Source organism: Pezoporus wallicus, unplaced genomic scaffold, assembly GCF_028554395.1.
Source record: "Pezoporus wallicus isolate ANWC-B61680 ecotype Strahan unplaced genomic scaffold, APGP_CSIRO_Pwel_v1 contig_6566, whole genome shotgun sequence".
In the NCBI taxonomy this organism is placed as follows: domain Eukaryota; kingdom Metazoa; phylum Chordata; class Aves; order Psittaciformes; family Psittacidae; genus Pezoporus; species Pezoporus wallicus.
Window position 1 is genome coordinate 786,983 of NW_026638763.1, and position 18,950 is coordinate 805,932.

General features: G+C 45.8%; 1 protein-coding gene across 4 annotated transcripts in view; it reads left to right on the top strand.

The window, feature by feature from the left end:
- Positions 1 to 16,599, top strand: part of FN1 (fibronectin 1) — a 55,310-nt gene extending 38,711 nt beyond the window's left edge. For 2 of the 4 annotated variants that reach the window (XM_057412205.1, XM_057412202.1), the window contains 16 exons: positions 883 to 1,038; positions 1,742 to 1,855; positions 3,371 to 3,640; positions 5,484 to 5,671; positions 6,667 to 6,754; positions 6,931 to 7,107; positions 7,203 to 7,292; positions 7,511 to 7,690; positions 8,243 to 8,332; positions 9,088 to 9,554; positions 10,015 to 10,153; positions 11,610 to 11,774; positions 13,066 to 13,191; positions 13,789 to 13,895; positions 14,182 to 14,292; positions 14,680 to 15,525. In XM_057412205.1, the coding sequence (XP_057268188.1) occupies positions 883 to 1,038; positions 1,742 to 1,855; positions 3,371 to 3,640; positions 5,484 to 5,671; positions 6,667 to 6,754; positions 6,931 to 7,107; positions 7,203 to 7,292; positions 7,511 to 7,690; positions 8,243 to 8,332; positions 9,088 to 9,554; positions 10,015 to 10,153; positions 11,610 to 11,774; positions 13,066 to 13,191; positions 13,789 to 13,895; positions 14,182 to 14,292; positions 14,680 to 14,754 (2,543 nt within the window). In that variant the 3' untranslated portion in view covers positions 14,755 to 15,525. Of the gene's footprint in view, positions 1 to 882; positions 1,039 to 1,741; positions 1,856 to 3,370; positions 3,641 to 5,483; positions 5,672 to 6,666; positions 6,755 to 6,930; positions 7,108 to 7,202; positions 7,293 to 7,510; positions 7,691 to 8,242; positions 8,333 to 9,087; positions 9,555 to 10,014; positions 10,154 to 11,609; positions 11,775 to 13,065; positions 13,192 to 13,788; positions 13,896 to 14,181; positions 14,293 to 14,679; positions 15,526 to 15,571 lie in introns of those variants that run through there. The other 2 variants (XM_057412203.1, XM_057412204.1) reach the window with 2 other exon arrangements.
- The last annotated feature ends 2,351 nt before the right edge of the window (positions 16,600 to 18,950 follow it).

Below are 18,950 nucleotides of genomic sequence, written 5' to 3' on the forward strand. Positions count from 1 at the left end.
GGACCCGTTACCCCTTGTCGTGTCACTACAGCCCCTGATGAAGAGTCCCTCTCCATCATTCTTGTAGCCCCCTTTAGATGCTGGAAGACTGCTCTAAGGTCTCCACGCAGCTTTCTCTTCTCCAGGCTGAACAGCCCCGACTTTCTCAGCCTATCTTCATACGGGAGGTGCTCCAGTCCCCTGATCATCCTTGTGGCCTCCTCTGGACTTGTTCCAACAGTTCCATGTCCTTTTTATGTTGAGGACACCAGAACTGCACACAGTGCTCTAAGTGAGGTCTCACGAGTAGAGGGGCAGGATCACCTCCTTCGACCTGCTGGTATTGTGGTGCCCCAGCATGACAATGGCATGACACAGAAGGCGATCTTCTGTGGACTTGAACTGTTGGTGGAGAGACACCCTGTGGAGTCCTGGTGGGGACACAAGCAATATTTGACTGCTTATTTCAGAGTGGCAATCCTGTTGGGCTCTTGTATCATGGGACCACTCTTGGCTTAACTAACTCTGATGCTTGAGCCACACTGTCATATTATGTGATCCTGATGAAACCTGGCTTTCTAATGCCAGGACTGTCATCTCACTCCTCATCTGGATATAGCCTAATCCTACTATTTCTGTAGCTGCAGATAAAGGCATTTAGTGTCCTTTAAAACAACAAAAATCCTCAGCTAATATTGATATTAAGTCAGTCACCCACACATCTTGGTTAAGGCTTTTTTGCTCTGGGCTATTGTGAGGGATAAATGAGTAGCAACCTGTGTTTGCTGTTCCAAGAAGCACAGCTAGAAAAGGAAGAGCAGACTAAAATTCAGAAAGGAGGCAAGAGTGGGGACAGGGTTCCCTGTACCAACATACTCAAAAACCCCTTTTTTTGTTGCCCAGAAATAGACACACCATCCCAGATGCAAGTTACCGACGTCCAGGACAACAGCATCAGCATCAGATGGCTTCCTTCGACATCCCCTGTCACAGGGTATCGTGTGACAGCTGTCCCCAAGAAAGGACATGGGCCCACAAAAACTAAAAATGTCCCTGCAGGTAAGAGCAAATCTGTAAAGAATGAAAGATGTGGCCACCAGAATCAGCACTATCAGGCACTGGGCATATGCCTGAAGCTCAAACCCTGCTGACTTCCGTTGGGTCTCATTCAGGAGAAGCTAAGACAAACTTTGCCCTGAAAGTTTTGCATACTGCAAAGGTTTGCTTTGGAACCCTCAGTATCTCTGAAAGGCACCTGGATTTCAAAGAAATGCCATTGGATTTTCTAGCACCCAGCAAAACTTCCTCTAAAATCCTTTTGAAGGTCCCATAATGTGGCCCTTGCTCATAGCATGGACTAGGTCACACAGGCTGCAGGCTTGGCCTCATTACCATAGAGCTTGCCAAGTCAGCTCTCGGGTTGCTCTCAAGAACAGTGTATTTTGTAGGATCAGCAGTGATTAGCACTCTAGGGATGCAGTTGGGTTAATGGTCAGACTTAGTCCAGAAAATGATGAAAGCTGGTCTTGCCTGTGCTGACCTGTCCTTTCAGCTGGGGGGCTTTCAAACAGGTACAAATTGCAGATGCTGTGCTGTGCAATGCCAGAGAAGCATAGTGCAAGCAAAAGGCAATCTTGTCAAACAAATATGTCAATCCCATCTTGTTTAATGATGTTTATTCATGGTATGGCTTATACAGGCCCTTCATTCAAGGCTACTTAGAGTCCAGCTCTGATGGACTAATGTTGTTCTTTCCTGCCAGATCAAACACAAGTCACTATTGAAGGTCTGCAGCCCACAGTTGAGTACATGGTCAGTGTCTACGCTCAGAATCAGAATGGAGAGAGCCTCCCCTTGGTAGAGACAGCTGTCACCAGTATGTATTTCACTTCACGGTAACAAAACAAGTGTTATCTATGGATGTCTACCATGCAGTATCACATTCCCAGTGAAAGCAAGGGGCAGCTGCCTAGTCTCCAGGAGAATGCAAAGTGGTCTCTGCCCTGTGCTAAGTATCATGCACCTAAATTGCAGATGCTGGCAAAAAATGCAGTTTCCTTACCTCAAACAGTGGCAAAATGCAGTTCCTCACCCCCTCAAAATGCTGTGCTTCTGTTTTTTCTTTCACTAAAGCCACAAAATCTTTTGGGGTTCTGTTTGCCATCAGCCAATCAGTGGGAAAAAATGTGCAAAGATCTTTCTTGAGCTAGGTGGCAAAGGTGATTACTGGCTACAAAGAGAAGGCAAGAGGGAACATGTAACTCAGAGGGGAATCCCTGATGTCAAGTGCCTTTTTCAGGGACACCTTTGGGATAGAGATTTTTGATGCATGTTATTCCCTTGCTCGGGCTTGTATTCAACACCACAGCTCAGCCCCAAATACTTACAGAATTGTCCTAAAGACAAGAGGAGCTTGGGAATAGGGTCCACATCAATTTCAAATGAACAAATTCCTGGACAAAAATCACCTTTGCCAACTAGAAGATGAACTAATATAACATGGCAAATAAAAGAGTTGAAAACTTCTAGAAAAGCATAATTTGGATCCAGTATAAAAATGATATGCCAGATCCTCACCTTTTGTGTAACAAATGGGTATAGCTCTGTGGTAGCCACTCCTGTGGAGCAAGGCTCACTTACTTTGCTGTCCAGCACTGAGCTCCCATCTTGCTAGGAAAAGGTGATGAACTGATCGAAGCAGGAAGCCTGCATATCACCCAGTTGCACCTATGGACATTCCCTGTGCACTCAATATGAAGCTAAAAAGTTTGTTTCTAACTGATTTGAAACTATAATATACTGAGTAATTTGCTTTCTTGATGAGTGTGTTAATTGGCTATTTATGAAAGAAAACAGCGGGACTGATTCTCCTTGGACTGGCGCTTTGCACAGCAGCTTACAGTAGTGAAAAGCAAATGCAGCATGAATCCAAACTTCCCAAAGCAGGTGGGTTGACTGGTGACCTTTAGCACTAGAAACCAGTTACTGGCTCTGATGGTAGAAACAGGGCTTAAAATTCCCACTTCCTTTTCCTCTGTTGACCACTTGAAGGTAGCTCAATGCTGCAAGAGTTGTTTGAAAGGGGTTTAGTGCTAATGGCACTCAAATACAGGTAAGGATTGGTGGCCTGGCTGCTTTGCAAGTATTAATGCAAGTGCTTTTTTTTCACCAAGGCCAAGCTAGCCTTCCTGCTGTCTGGCACCTGCAGGCTCTCAACCTCATTCGGCACAGTGTAAGCACGTGTGCAAGGTGCAAGCACAGAGGAGAATCAAGTCCCCCCCTCCTGCGCAAAACCGAAAACTGCTTTGCATGTAATAGAAGTGCTTTTTATTTTCCTCACCCACAATCTGCTTTTTATCACATAACCTCTTCCCGTTAATTTGCCTAACAGACATTGACCGCCCTAAAGGACTAACATTCACTGAGGTGGATGTTGATTCCATCAAAATTGCTTGGGAAAGCCCACAGGGGCAAGTCACCAGGTACAGGGTGACCTACTCAAGCCCTGAGGATGGAATCCATGAGCTATTGCCGGCCCCAGGTGGCGAAGAAGACACTGCTGAGCTGCATGGCCTCAGGCCAGGTTCTGAGTACACTATCAATATCGTTGCCATATACGATGACATGGAGAGCCTGCCCCTCACTGGGACCCAGTCCACAGGTACACCTTTAACTACACCACCCAGTAGGCCATGGCAGCAGTGGCTTCTGCCCTGTTGGGTAAAGTGTGCTTCCATGCGCAACTCTGTGCCGGGGAAGCCCCAGGGGCAGCTGAAGGGATGTGATTGCTCTTGAGAGATGGCTTAGTTGGTGTTGGAGAGCTGGCTGCCAGCAAATTCAGCCTATATGCGCATTAGGAAAGTTAGGGAACGCAGGAAAGATTGGCAGGGTTGAAGGAGCAGATTCTAGAGGAAGGAAGAATGTCACTTCATAGCCTTCTCTTGGTCCTCAAGTGGATCAGTAATGTCTGGTCCCTACTCACAGAGCCTAATTCATGGTGAACCACCCTCTCACAATGCTCTTATCTTGTCTTTAGGATGTGGAGCACCTGCAAGCAGAAGCAGTTACCAATAACAAAGAGATCAGGGCAGCTTTCGTTCCTCAGGGTCCTCACTGTTGGATGGAGCAAAAGGAGCATGAAGGGCTAGGAGACTGCCTAACCCTCGGATCTCACAGAGATCCTTCACTGGCACTACCCTAAGGACTATAGCCCCTGCGCATGCCCATGCCTCTGCTCACATCACCTCCACAAGGAAAGGACATACTCCAGTCAGGAGAGTCCCTTATGTGCCAGTCTCATCCAACTCCATGTAGAATACGTTTCAAATTTCTTTGTCAAAAAGGAAAAGGAAGCTCTTAAAATTATTTCCAGCAATATAGAATCCATTGCAGATCTTCCAGCATTACCAGACATGTCCTTATGGCAAAGGTAGCACCTCTGTAATAAAGGTCTTCTCTTCATTTGTGGTTGAAAAGTTAGCATTATAATTCCAGGGGTGTAATGAAGGCAGTGATTCCTAGTGTACAGATTGTTATGCTAAACTGAAGCTAAGTGCTATGATTGAAACAGCTGACCTGCCAGAAATGCAAATATAGTCATTTTTAAACCCGCTGTCTGGTTTAACCTTTGCGGGCTCTTCAAAAGTGTATTTGAAGTCATTCAAGATGTTCCATTGACTCTCTTGAGCTTTAGATTGAGCTTTGAGGAAAGCAACAAGGAAGAATTACCTTATATTTCCACTCTATAAAATTAGAGAACTTCACAGCAACATGCTAATAGTGGGCATTATGGTAACAATGTTTATTTCCCTTGTTTACAGCCAAAGGATTACCAACTGTAAGGCAAGAAAATGTTTCAATGGATGCTCCTTTTTATGTAAACATTTGTTTTCAAAGACATCAATCAGATGGGTTCACTCATGAACAGGCTCTTGTGTGATGAGCCTTATGGCCACCATAGCTCTGCTTTCCATTGCCTTGCTCTCTGTGTAGTAATTTACACTTGTGTAAGTGGCTGTAAAATGCTTCCCCTCCGCATTTGCAGTATTTTATATTCTCTTTGCAATTCCTGAGCCTGCTTCCTACTTACTTTTGTAAATCATCCATCCTATGTTAGAAATGAACAGAAACAGGCAAGTGAAGCAGGACTGAACTATTGGCTGTGTGATGAAAAGCAGAATTAAACCAGACTGGCCTACTGCAGATTTAAGCACCTCCCAAAGCCTTCAACTTATATCACAGCAAGTGTTGTTACTCGGCTAACTTCAGGGCTGAGGCATCAAGACCCTATTATTTCTGCTGAAAAGTAGTACTGTAGATTTGAGCTCCTCTTTCTGAATTCCTTGTCCCCTTGCACGGAGCTTTGTGCCTGTGTCTGCAGGAGACACACCACTTTTCTGCCCATCTATTTTGAGCCTAAACTTGTCTCATGTTTAGGACAAAATATTGTTTTATCCAAGATGGTTTTCTTTAAACTAACCATGTGCCAATATGGATTTTTGCAGCAATTCCACCTCCAACAAACCTGAAGTTTACTCAGGTGACTCCCACCAGTCTTACTGTCAACTGGAATGCACCAAACGTTCGCCTCACTGGCTACCGAGTCAGAGTGAACCCCAAAGAAAAGACCGGTCCTATGAAAGAAATCAACCTTTCTCCAGACAGTACATCTGCTGTCGTGTCTGGATTAATGGTAACTCTTTTCTCTGTGTAAAGCAGACCATGTTGTGGGAAAATGTTAGGAAAACCTGAAGCTGATGGCTAGTCAGACTTTAACTATGTGTTACCATAGCTTTTAAAAGGCAAGGAGTTGGCCTGCTGAATCTGTATTCTTTTTCCTTCCTCATTGAGCACAGACTGGATGCCTTAATGAAATGGAAATTATCAGGTTCACAATCAACAGTAACCCAGTAAAAAACTTTTACTCATCTTTCACAAAAGAGGTCAGATAAGCTGATCTAATGCAGAGGTTTTCAAGCTGTGATATGGGAGCTCTGACAGTCTTTTGCCTATTTTTAAGACATCTGTAAAATATAAGTACAAAATGCAAGTCTTTTGTGAGTAGGCTTAAATTTGCTATATAGCCATCTTCTCCACTGGAAACACTCCAGAAGTTCCTGAACTGGAAAAAGCTGAAAATCACTGCTTTTATGGTTCCTGCTATCTTAAAAAGCTGTTTTTAAGGAGTTTTATGAATCATTTTCAAAAATGAACCTTAAAAAAATATTCTTCTCTAAGTGGACTCCTGGTCTGATGCAGGCAAGGATGAAATACCATGTTATAACTTCCACCATTCTTTTCACAGCGAGAACACCTTATCATAGCAAATGGCATCCATTAACCCCAGGATAAACAGGAGGTAAAGTAGGTTTTTCCAGAGAATCAGCTTTGAAGCACTGATTCCAAAATGAGAGATGACAAATAAGCTTCTTCCAGGATTTCATCTGCTCCTGTGTGTGCATATGTGCACTACTGGTGTTATCAACAAGGCCCATGTCTACTCTTTTTTACATCTGTAAATAATTAGAATTATGCCATCAATCCTTCACTGATTTCAACTATTTTAAGGTTTCACATTTCAGTGACTGGTGATTGAGAAATGTGACTCTGACAAACTCTGAATGAGGGCAGGAGTATTTCCTGCTGTGCCAGCTCCTTCTGATAACATGGTGTAATTGTCCATTCTAGGTAGCAACCAAGTATGAAGTGAGTGTGTATGCCCTGAAGGACTCTCTGACCAGCCGACCAGCCCAAGGGGTGGTCACCACTCTTGAAAGTAAGTAATGATCCTTTCACAAATGACCAGTTGGTACTGTGCTGGGTGCAGAGGCTGAGGTCCTACTGTGTCAGAAGTAGGGCTCTGTACAAAGCTCCAGCAAAGGCTTTCACAAACACCTGGTGAGATTCAGAGTCCCCCATGTACTGAGAGGAGACTTTTTCCTTCTGGTGCAGATGTTAGTCCCCCTCGCAGGGCTCGTGTGACAGATGCTACTGAGACAACCATCACCATAACCTGGAGAACCAAGACTGAGACCATCACTGGCTTCCAAATTGATGCTGTCCCAGTGAGCGGGCAGAACCCCATTCAAAGGACCATCAGCCCTGATGTTAGGACTTACACTATTACTGGTAAGTGAGTAGCTTCTGCAGGTACAGGTGCATATCAGGAGGTACACTGAGTTCTTCCTCAGATTACTAACATTTATGTTTCAACTTCATTTTAGGCTTACAGCCTGGCAATGACTACAAGATCTACCTTTACACTCTGAATGAGAATGCACGCAGTTCCCCAGTAGTGATTGATGCCTCCACTGGTAAGGAACTTGTCTGACTTTTCTGCTTATGCTAGCACATTGTAATCACATATGTTCAGTTGGTTTTCTATATCTGACCCCATATAATACTTTTACTGCGACTTGCAGCAATAGGTTTTACTCCCAAGTTTGAGAAGGGTGTCAAGAAGATGAAGTTCAGGTGAAGAATATGCTTGGCCTTTACTGTGTTTGACTTGTGTCCTTTTGTTTTCACCTAGCTATTGATGCTCCTTCTAACCTGCGCTTCCTTACAACCACAAGCAACTCCCTCCTGGCTACCTGGCAGCCTCCAAGAGCCAAGATCACAGGCTACATCATCAGATATGAGAAACCTGGCTCACCAGCCAAAGAGGTTCTGCCTCGCCCTCGGCCTGGCACTACTGAGGCTACTATTACTGGTACCTGTCTCTGTCTTGCATGGGAGCTCTTCATCTGAAATGCTTAAATTTGAAGGGAGAGGGGGAAGGCCTAATCATAAAACGTGTTGATGGTCACCTAAGAGAAAGACAAAGTTTTGCCCCTTCATTGTGGTTTCTAATGGTAGACAGTGGTTTTATAAGGATACTTGTCCTACTAACATGATACACTAAACTGAGCAGATCAACCATCAGGTTAGAACAATTCACAGGTGTTTGTTCCCACTGTCACGGCAACTATCATCAATTCAAGGAAAAAGCCCTTGACCCTGGCACCCTATCGGTCACATGTTGTGAAGTTTCATTACGCTTTGTGTCTGCAGCACCCATGATCCCAGCTGACATAGTCAGATTTGAAACTTGCTCCTAGGAGCAGGAGGTTGGACTCTTTATACTGTCCTGAAAACCTCAGATCCAAAATACCCATACTGTAGCCCTACCGACCTCCCTTTCTACCCTAGATCCCACATATAATCATTAAAGAAAAGCAGCTCTTAAATTTCAGATTGCTTTATGTCCTTCCTCCTTCCCTAGGTTTGGAACCAGGAACTGAATACATCATTTACATCATTGCTGTGAAGAACAATCAAAAGAGTGAACCACTGGTTGGCAGGAAAAGAACAGGTAAAACAAAGCTCTGGAATGCTGTGTGCCAACAGGAGATGATGTCTTCTACTTGCAGAATGTAATCTCAGGGCTGAAATAATAATGTTATATAAATATTCTGTTCACACCATTCAGCCACACTTTTTTTATGAGTCAAATAGGCTTTGTAAGGAGGTTTTCCTTTTTAGAATGCAGGAGGTAAGATTCTGAAGTTACTTTAATCACATTTAGCTGTGTTTGAACCCCAAGAACAAAACAATATGCTTGGTGCTTGATTCCTGCCTGGTTACCTAACTACGAATTGAATTAGGATTAACAAACACATTACTATCCAGCACATGGTGGCCTCAAGGGCAGGATACTTTAATTTGTTCCCCATTGTATTTCTCTTACTGTAAAACCTCCACAATGCAAGTGCAGTTTCTTACTACACACCTTCAACAAGTAAGCTGTGGATATCTCTTGTAATCATTTCTTCTTAATTTGATCAGTGGTGGCTTCTTCATGTAGCAGTGTTCAAAACTGTTGCTCAGCTGTATAAAAACTTTATACCAACACTTCTTATGCCTATGTATTAAGGATATACATGTATATAAATATATCTAGAGATAGAAATGTCCTTCACAATCACAACGAGGTCACACAAAGTGTTTTGTATTTTGGGATGATTGCTAATCTCTGATGCTTGGAGCAGTGTACAGCCTCCACTCTAGCTGTTTAATTTACCATTTTTAATGTTTTGCTTTATGGCTTCTCACCTCCTTTTTGGCTAGATGAGCTTCCCACATTGATTACCAGACCTCACCCCAACCAACCTGACATTCTGGACGTACCTTCCATCGATGAGGGCACCCCTTACCTCACCAACAATAGGTATGACAATGGAAACGGTATCCAACTCCCAGGCACCTCTGGGCACCCACAGACAATAGGACACCAGGGCCAACAAGTCTTCTTTGAGGAACATGGCTACAGACGGCCTGTACCCACTACAGCAACACCCCTAAGGCCGGGGTCAAGGCGGCAACCACCAAATGTAGATGAAGCAATTGAAATCCCTGGGTACCAAGTGCCCATCATAGTTGAACCTTCATACCCCCACCCCCATGGGCCCCGGCGCAACGACACCACAGGAGAAGAAGCTCTTTCTCAAACAACCATCTCTTGGAGGCCGTTGCTGGAGAGTTCTGAATACATCATCTCATGTCAGCCAGTCAGCCAGGATGAGGATACTCTGCAGGTAACTGAACTCTCCTGGCACAGGAATGGTGTTGGCCTCACCTGTGGTACCAGGCATCTCTTGGGAGTCCAGTCCCTTTGCTGTGTTAAGGGAGCGGCAGTGAGAGTTAGCTTCAAGAGTCTTTTTAACACGTAACTGAAACAAGGCAGGGTAAATGCCTCCCTCCTCTCCATGGTGAAGGCTACAGGATAAAACTGATAAACCAGAAAGTCCCAGGGAAAGGGACAGTCAGGGAGGTGGTTGGGGGTTTCAAAGACAGATGCTGCTTCCCTGAAGACTCTTTTAGCCCTTACCCTTTGTCTCCCTTGGTTTCTGTTTCCCTTAAATGGTGGTAATGACATATACCTCATGGGCTCCATCAGATGCAGAGCATAGAAGTCACCCTAAACACCTACGTCTTTACTACTTACCTAGGGAGTAATCACTCTTTCTGGTGACTTGGCATTGCCTCTTGTTGCAGTTCAGGGTTCCGGGCACTTCTTCTAGTGCTACGCTCACTGGTCTTACAAGAGGGGCCACCTACAACATCATAGTGGAAGCCCTGAAAGATCACCGTAGACAAAAGGTGCTGGAGGAGGTGGTCACAGTTGGCAATACTGGTAAGTAAAAGCCTTATGGAGTCCCAGTGAACCTGTGCTGCCCTTGCCTCATTTCTCTTACTCAAGGCAACCTACCTGGTGCCCAGGCTTGGGAGCAGTTCAGAAAGGAAGCTTCTCCTGACAAAGGAGAGGTCATAGCAGGACATCAGGACAAATGATTTGTGGGTTCCATTGATGTTGGATAACTGGCCCACTGACTGTATGACTAGAGCTATTCTGATCTGCTGTCTAATCATGAAAAACGTGTTTTAAGGCACCATACACTCCTCCTCTAGGATCAGTGCCAAGGAGAAAGCAAGAGATCTGGTGTTTGCTGCTTGCAGAGGAGGTCAGGGATCATGCTGGTGTTGCACATTCCTGTCCAGTAGCAAAGGTCTGCTGTCCAAATATCACATCATGCTTATGTGAAGGTGCTGGTGGTCAGCTTAACTGCTCTGTCAGTCACTTGCCACTGCTGCTGTGTTAGCTATCCAGCAGCACCACTAGCCCATTGGGAAGGTCTGGCAGCAGGGCAGGCTGCCTGCCGAGATGCTGATCATGCACAAACAAGCAGCACTTAGAAGCCATGTGACCAACCACAAAGTACTTGTGGTCTCAGACAGCACTTGCCGCAGATGGAGAGCCCAGAGCCCACACACACCCTGTGGGACCTGGGCTTTGCCTTTAGCAGCACAGGGGTCTAGCCTGGTCTGGTCTGGTCAACAACTGGCTCTCCCTCCAGATGCTCCTGTGTGTATTTTGAGGTCAAAAAGGAAGAAGAGGACAGGATGGGAGAAGAGGAAATGAAGAGTTAAGGATTTATTTGTCCATCCATTACGCTGCTCCACGCAGCCTCACTGGGAAATCAGGCTGTTTCTCCCCTTGCAGCACCCAGTTGCCTTATGTCTGTCACAGACTGAACCGTGAGCATTAGCCTCAACCTTGATCATCACACACTGAGCTGTTGGTGTGAAACACCCACCTTTCAATCAAGGCACATACCTAAGGTGTAAATCAGTCTGTCCTGATTTCCACCTTGGTTTGGTCTCCTCCTCCTGTCCCCCTGCCATGAGCTAGAGTCTGAAGTGCCTCAAAAATGTGCACGTGCAGCTCTCAAGCTCCTGCTGTTCCCCAGCATCTCACAGCATGCTTCTCTCAAAACCAGGCTAAGTTGGGTTGTTGCTCTCCAGCAGCAAATGCAGAAACTCACACTTGCTTAAAACTTGGCAAATCAAAATGAAAATAGCCTCCATGTCAGCTTTTTTTATCATTCAATCTCTCTGACACATGCAAATGGAAAATAAATCATAGGAAGTCTGGGCTGCTGACAGAATCATCAATATGCCCATGGGGGAGCTCTGTTACTGCCAGGATATTATAAGAGAAAAAAAGCCACATGTATTCAGTGAAAATCATTCTGTCTTTCAGTAGTTCCTATTGCTGTGTGTGATGCCTGTTTCCTCTCTTTCTGTTCCAGTGTCTGAAGGACTAAACCAGCCAGCTGACGACACCTGCTTTGATACTTACACTGGCTCCTTCTATTCCATTGGCGAGGAATGGGAGCGGTTATCTGAAACTGGCTTTAAGCTCTGGTGCCAATGTTTAGGCTTTGGCAGCGGCCATTTCAGATGCGACTCTTCTAGTGAGTAGCTTGCTTTTGACCATCCCTCTCTCCAAGCTCCCTGAGTACTAATGACATGTTTGATGGAGCCAGCCTGATCCAAACATGATGCAGATGGGTGCGAGCTCTAAGTTTTGAAACCGAAGCAGTGTTTTGCATCACGAGAAGTGATGGAAAACTGGGGTTGTTCCTGAGCTGTGCAGCTTAGCTAGTAGTGCCACTTACTGCCTCATGAATGAGCAATGCTGTATTGATACATAATGACTTGTTCACCGAAGGGAAATGTTTTATTTTCCCTACCCTTGTCAGTCACATCTAGGTAATGGGTAAGAGTCAGATAGGCAAGAGGCCTAAGTGCCAGTGAAGAAGATGGCTTTGAATAGTAGATTATGGTTGAATCTGTATGTCTTAAATATAAACATGGTTGTCATGGGCCAGACAGAACTTGTGTGGATTTCAGTGGGTATTACAGAAAGTCCCCATGCTGTTTTGCAAAGCAAAAGCAACTTGTGGAAGCAGCTGTGTTCCTGCCATGGCAGGAGGGTTGGGCCAGATGATCTCCAGAGGTCCCTTCCAATCCTGATGATATGGTGATTTTCTCAGCAGCTCTTTGAAGCTCTGCTAAGCTCTGCAGGCACCACCTTGGCTGGGGCACTAAGATTTATTTTTGCAGGACTGGGTTTTACTTGGAATAATCTCAAATTTCATGAAAGGGGATGGAAGAAAAGCCTGTGATTGAGTGGTTTAACACAACACATACCCAGCTAATTTAAATTTTAGAGTAAGCTCAGCATAGAGGGCATTTCTACAGTTTGCATGGCCTCAGAGGAGTGACTGCAGGGAAGACTTTTGTTCTACAGGATTCATTTTTATAATTCATTGTTTGAGACACATGGTTTACCCATTGTTTTGCAGTCTCTGTGATACAGTTTTACCAGGTATTTGCTCCAAAAGAGCATTTGAAATATTTCTCTCTCCCTTCTTTCTCCATGTCTATTAAATTCCCTTTCCTTTCTCTTCCTTTCCTGTTATCCAGCACTCCTTTCCCTGTCCCCAGTCTTTGTCACATCCTACTTTTTTCCTAAGAGCCTCCAGTCATTTCCTAGAGCTGTAATAGTCTTCAGCAGTTGAAAGCTGCAAAAGCTGAACCCATTTCCAGCAGGAACTCACTTCATCCTTGGGACGTGGACAAGCTGAAAAGATCCTTTCTCCTGACTCTCTGTTGGTTGCTGGGTCACCAAAGTGTTCTGCTGCTGGGTCGCCTCAATGTGTGAGATAATTCCTGCTTCTCTTGTTCCTCTGCCTTCTTCAGAGTGGTGCCATGATAATGGTGTGAACTACAAGATTGGGGAGAAGTGGGACCGGCAGGGAGAGAACGGGCAGATGATGAGCTGCACTTGCCTTGGAAATGGGAAAGGAGAATTCAAGTGTGAACCTCGTAAGTCCCCTTCTGATGTTAATCTGAGCTCCTATTCAGGAAATCTCAGCACCTCAGGACCCTTCCCATTAACTTTTGGTCCTGCCATGGGCGCAAGCAGGGTATCAGGGTGTCTGATCCAGGTTTTGGAGGCTGAATCTGTGACAGATTGAATCTGTTCTCACAAGGGCTGAAGGTGTAAAAGTCACATTGCCAAACTTGACAAGAAGAAAACTCTCTGTTGTTAGCTAAGATCACAGCACACTCAGCATCTGGCTGCCTGTGGCCCTGGAGCTACACAAGAGGGACATGTAACTGCACCAAGGGTTGTAGATTACCCTAATCAGTAACACAGGACTTTCCTGCAGGGCTTGTCACCTGAATGTCCTCTGACTTCACACTCTGAATTAAACTGTATTGCTCTTGTCAGGCAAATACCCTCATGCTCTAGTTTGAAGTGTCTGGAGAGCTATAAAAATGACTGATGTTCTCCCTGCCAGTCAGTGAGCATCTGTTCAGACAGGAGCCAGAGGCTCCTGTTCTCAGCACCAACCTGCTCTGAGACTGCTTGGAGCCAAGGCCAGGCCGTGCAGCTGAGCTCTGCCCATTCCTTCACAGATGAGACCACATGCTATGATGATGGGAAGATGTACCAAGTTGGAGAGCAGTGGCAGAAGGAGTACTTTGGGGCCATCTGTTCCTGCACTTGTTATGGAGGACAGCAGGTAAGCAGGAGGGACGTGGCACGCTGAACACAGGGGGTGAAGAGAGGAGGCTGTACTGAGGTCAGTCCTAAGACTGCTGGGTTTCAGGTCAGATGGTGCCTGATGCCTGGCCAAAACAGGCCTCTATAAGAGAAAAAATGACTAGCAGGAGAGCTTAAATCTTCCATCAGGGCCTGTGCAAGGTAAAATGGGAGCAGCCTCTGTGGTGTTGGTGTGAATACTGGCAGCTCCTTGGCTGCCTGCCTCAGCGTGGTCTGACCAGTGCACATGTGTTGTGGTTCCCCAGGGCTGGCGTTGTGACAACTGCCGCAGACCCAGTGTGGAGGTGGCCCCTGAAGGCTCTGCTGGGCACACCTATACACAGTTTACACAGAGATACCACCAGGCCACAAACACCGTGAGTAGTTTCCTTCTCTGCATGGGGTGTGTACAGGGCTTGAGAGTGAGAGTAGCGTGCAGCACTCTGCTTGGTCACAAGTGCATGGTCCAGCCACTGATCCAGCAAACTGTTACTGAGCTTACCCTTCCACATGTGGTGTTGGGTGCCACACTCACATCAGTAGTTAGTCAGTTCTTGGTTAGTTCTGGGGTATTCCTGCATGCTCTGGCTGAGGTGGTGGTGCATGTAGTGATTTCCTAGTCTTCACTTGCTGCTCTAAACCAGCTTGTGTGCTTTGTGCTGAGGAAGCCTAAGTGCTGGCAGCAATCCTCAGCCCAAACCACAGCATGGAAGTGTCCGTCCTTACAGGACAGAGCACTAACTGATTTCCTTCCCTCCTGACAGAACGTCAACTGCCCCATTGAGTGTTTCATGCCCTTAGATGTACAGGCAGACACACAACATCCGCGGGGAAAGTAACATCCAGCAAGACCTCTTGCAGCAATGACAACAGACAAACCAAAGTCTAAATCCCTGTCTGCCAGGATTACCACCAAACTGGAGTGATGCTAAAGCAAAACTGCAGCTTTGGAGAATGGCCAAATGCTCTGGAGCCATTGTCCCAGCTTAAGCTCAACTCACAGCTTCTCCAAGCGCCACTCTTGGAGTGTTTCAGACTTTTCTCATGATTGATAGCAATTGTCTTGGTTTTACTCAAAGTGTTGAATACCAGTCAGTATTTTCAAATTTAAAGGAAATAAAAGGGGGTGATGCTAAATCACAAATTAGGGGGGGATCAAAAGATTAAGGGAAAGGGGAGGGTGTAGAAATTCAAGGTTCCCCTGCTATGCAAAGAATATTTGAGTACAACATCACTGAAGTTTAGAGATAGGAAAGTCCATCAAACACTTCTGCTTTCACATAAGCGTGCAGCCAGCAATAAGATAGGAACAGCAAATCCAGTCACTGTGATATTTAAAATATGCACAGTCCTCATTCTTTCTCCATGATCCTAGTATTTTTCTAGCTGTATCTTTGTATCTCATACTGTTATTTATCAGTTTTGTTCCCCTGACCTTCAAGTGTTTTTATATGGGAATGAAATGTATTGAAGACACTTAGTATGCAGTTGACAAAGAGGAATTTGGTGTAATTATGATCAGTGATTATTTTTATACTGTAAGTGCCAAAGCTTTACTACTGTGGAAAAGAATAAAAAACAACTCTTTTAATAAAAAGATTTACAAACCAGGCATGCAATTTAAGCGCTTCTCTTTGCTACTACCATGGAATCTAGGATGAAGATTATTATTCTGAGCTGGAGTAACATTGCCTTGAAACAAGATGGAACAAACATCTCAGTGAAGCGTGGAGTAAACCTCAAGAGAATACTTGTAGAGCAGTTTGCTAATTGCAGACTTCCACCTGCACCCCCTGCCCCAGTAGAGCCACTGTATGTATGTATGTATATGTGCCATGCTGCTGGAGGCAGGGGCTTGCTTGCTTTATGGGAATAGGTGAGGAAGTGGAAGGGGAAAGGAAGTATTCCCTGCTTTGAACAGGAACAGAGGTAGCAATGGCCTTCAGTCCAGCTAGACACTTAAATATCTATCATCAAATATGCTTTCGGTGAGGTTGAGTTGCCGAAATGAAAGAGGCCATCCACACCTGTGAAGTCAGAAAAGTTCAAAGATTCACTGTCTGTGGCCCCAATGACTCCCACCCAGGTCCAAATTGATCCTGGGTCTCTGAGACCCTGCTCCATGCCTCACCCCAGAGGAGGCCACAGTTCACCCCTCTCTGCAATGAAGCATCTCTTCCCCATGACCACCTAAAGGGTTTGCCTTCCTTCAGCTCTCAGCTATTCCATCTCTATTTGACCACAAGGAATTCAAATGCCCGAATCCAGAACTGAGGCTGTTGGAGCAGTAAGCACGCCCTTGGGCACTGCTGCCACAGCAGCCTACGTATCCTTCATCCTGCCCTTACCTCTCCAGAAAATAAGAGGGGAACAGAAAGCGCATGGGTCTATCCTGGCTTTCAAGTCTGCTGTGCTGCTGCCTCATGGGGTGGGGAGGGGGGTATTGGAACTCTCCTCAAAAGCTTTGTTTAAACTGAAGCCAGTCCTGATTTTACTGAACAAAGTTTGCCATAAATCGCTCGTGATGCCAACGCTGCAAAACCTGTACAGCATCTGCAAGGACAGGACAAGAAAGGTTCTGTCATGATCCCTCGGGCCACATCCCTCTCTCAGCTGCACAAGTACTGTATTGCTCAAGTCAATGGATTTTTCTGGGTTGAATAAAGCATAGCATGAAAATAGAATCTGGCTTCTTAACACACATGGCAGATATTTTCAGAGGTTGCTATCTATAGAGCAACCAAAACATTTGCAAACAGTGAATGCAGCAGAAATCAGTTCTGTCCCACCAGCATTCAAGAGCCAAATGGGTGTTAAAAATGCACGAGAACTAAAACTGGCGTAGACAGACACACAGAATACTTTCCTTTTAAAGCACATTTCTATACGCACAGTACATCTCATGTCACATCACTTGTGACAGCAGCACTCCCCTCCCTGCAGTGAGCATTACGAGATAAATGTATTTAAACACTGCATTTGCCTCAGGTCCCTCTAAAGGTTTGTTTGGGCCTTAAATCATGAGGGTTTGCATCTCTGAGAACATCTGTTTAACATGTACCAGGGCTGGGTGTTGGGTCAGCCACGTAAATCATCTATTTTCAGTTACATTTTACTGTAAGTTACATTCACAGGGTGCCCAGAGAAGCTGTGGCTGCCCCATCCCTGGTAATGTTCAAGGCCAGGTTGGAGGGGGCTTGGAGCAACCTCGTCTAGTGGAAGGTGTCCGGGCCAGTGGCACAGGCTTGGAACTGGATGAGCTTTAAGGTCCCTCCCAACTGAAACCAGTCTGGGATTTGAAACCCACCAGCAGAGCACAGCACAGGGGCAGTGGAAAGGTGAGATCCAAGGTACCAACCACACACCTTCCCTTTTAGAAAGAACCAAAAGGAACCAAAGCTTCTGAAGATTCCCATGCTTCACCCAGGCTGCAGCACAAAGTGGCAACAGAACAGTAGCTGGGCCTTAAAAACACCATTTATGTCAATGGTCGCCTTGAGCACTCAGAGCAACTGATGTTGTCCAACCAAAGCTACTTTTAAGGCTGGGGCAGCTGCCCCTGTTAGCAGGGAGCCTTCAGATGTCCTGGGCTCTCAATCCAGGTGCTCACAGCTATGCCAAGCCCAGTGGCATTTAAACCCTTTTTCTGCAGAGGCACATCTCCACATGGTTTGTCCTCTCAGCTAACTCCAAGCTCCAGTCAGAGCACAGGAGCAACCAGAGTCAGGACTCTACTGCAGGGAAGAGGCCCTTGGTAGCTGAAGGGGAAGAAAAAAGGAAAGAAGATATCTGGTACTGACTGAAAACGTGGAGAATGGCTCCTCCTGCTCTGCTTTTGCTTCCCCAATTTGGGAGCTATTGCTCTGCCAGCACGAGACCTGCTGGGATCAAGGCACCACACAGTGCAAAGCAGAGCCTGTCAGCAGCCAGTTCTTCAAAAAACATCAACCAAAGCAGCAGAACTATCCCCTCCTTGAGAAGAGACATGGCCTTTCCTATGGAAAACACATACTAAGCAGAGCTGCCTTTAATCATTGCAGATATCAAAGGGAGAAGTAATACACTCAACTAGCAGGAGCTCAACATACCTCATGAGGAGCCCTTCTGGACTAGCACAGCCTGTTCTTACAAAGAGCTGTGCGAGGGGAAGGCGCACAGCTCTTCAGCCCAGCTGTCAGCAGGGACTTGCTACCAGCAGGGACTGGATCCCCCCTTCAGGGCATCTCTCAGCAGCTTGGAAACAGCAGCTCCCGCCCTGACCTTACAGAGCAGCAGCCGAAGCCCTTGTTTTCAGACCTGCATCCTAGGTTTACTAGCATCTTCTACAGAAAGCTCACCTGGAAGATCAGTGTCCATTAACTTCCATTAACTGCGCACCAAGGACAGCAAACAAAAGGTATATTACGAGCAGGAACACAGAATTTGCCAGGTGCTTATTACCAGCCTCTATTTTAGCCAACACTCTACATGATGCAGATGAAGAATGAGCTAAAAGCTTCTGAGAGAACCTCATAGCATCTATGTACCAGCTACAGTCAGAACAGTATGGCAGAAAAGACATCAGGAATAGCACAACAGTGGAGGAAAGTGTCTGAAACCCAACTTTTGAAGTATAATAAAACCAGGGAAGACTAAAAACACTGACAATCCATGGGAAGCAACAGCACAGAAAGCAGTCAGGGCCAGGGCTTGGGGTAACACAGACAACAGGCAAGCCATAAGCAGTGGACTGTTTCTACTCTGGACTGTCTTCATCTGAGCCCCCAAAGGAGAATCCTCTCTCCCCTGTCCTGCCTAATCCAGCCACTTGGAAATAAGCCACTTTAGAGACCAGAAAAGAGAGAAAACTGCTCTCTTCAGCCAGAGCAAGGGCACACAGAATTCCTAGGCAGTACCCAGTGCCTCTGACACAAGGAGGGTGACGGGCACACACATACATACAGCACATGGAATGACAGCATTAAAAGGAAAACCAGCGCGTGGAAAGGAAAACCAGGTGCACAAGGGGCAGGGCTGCACTCGGTGCTCCGTGGCG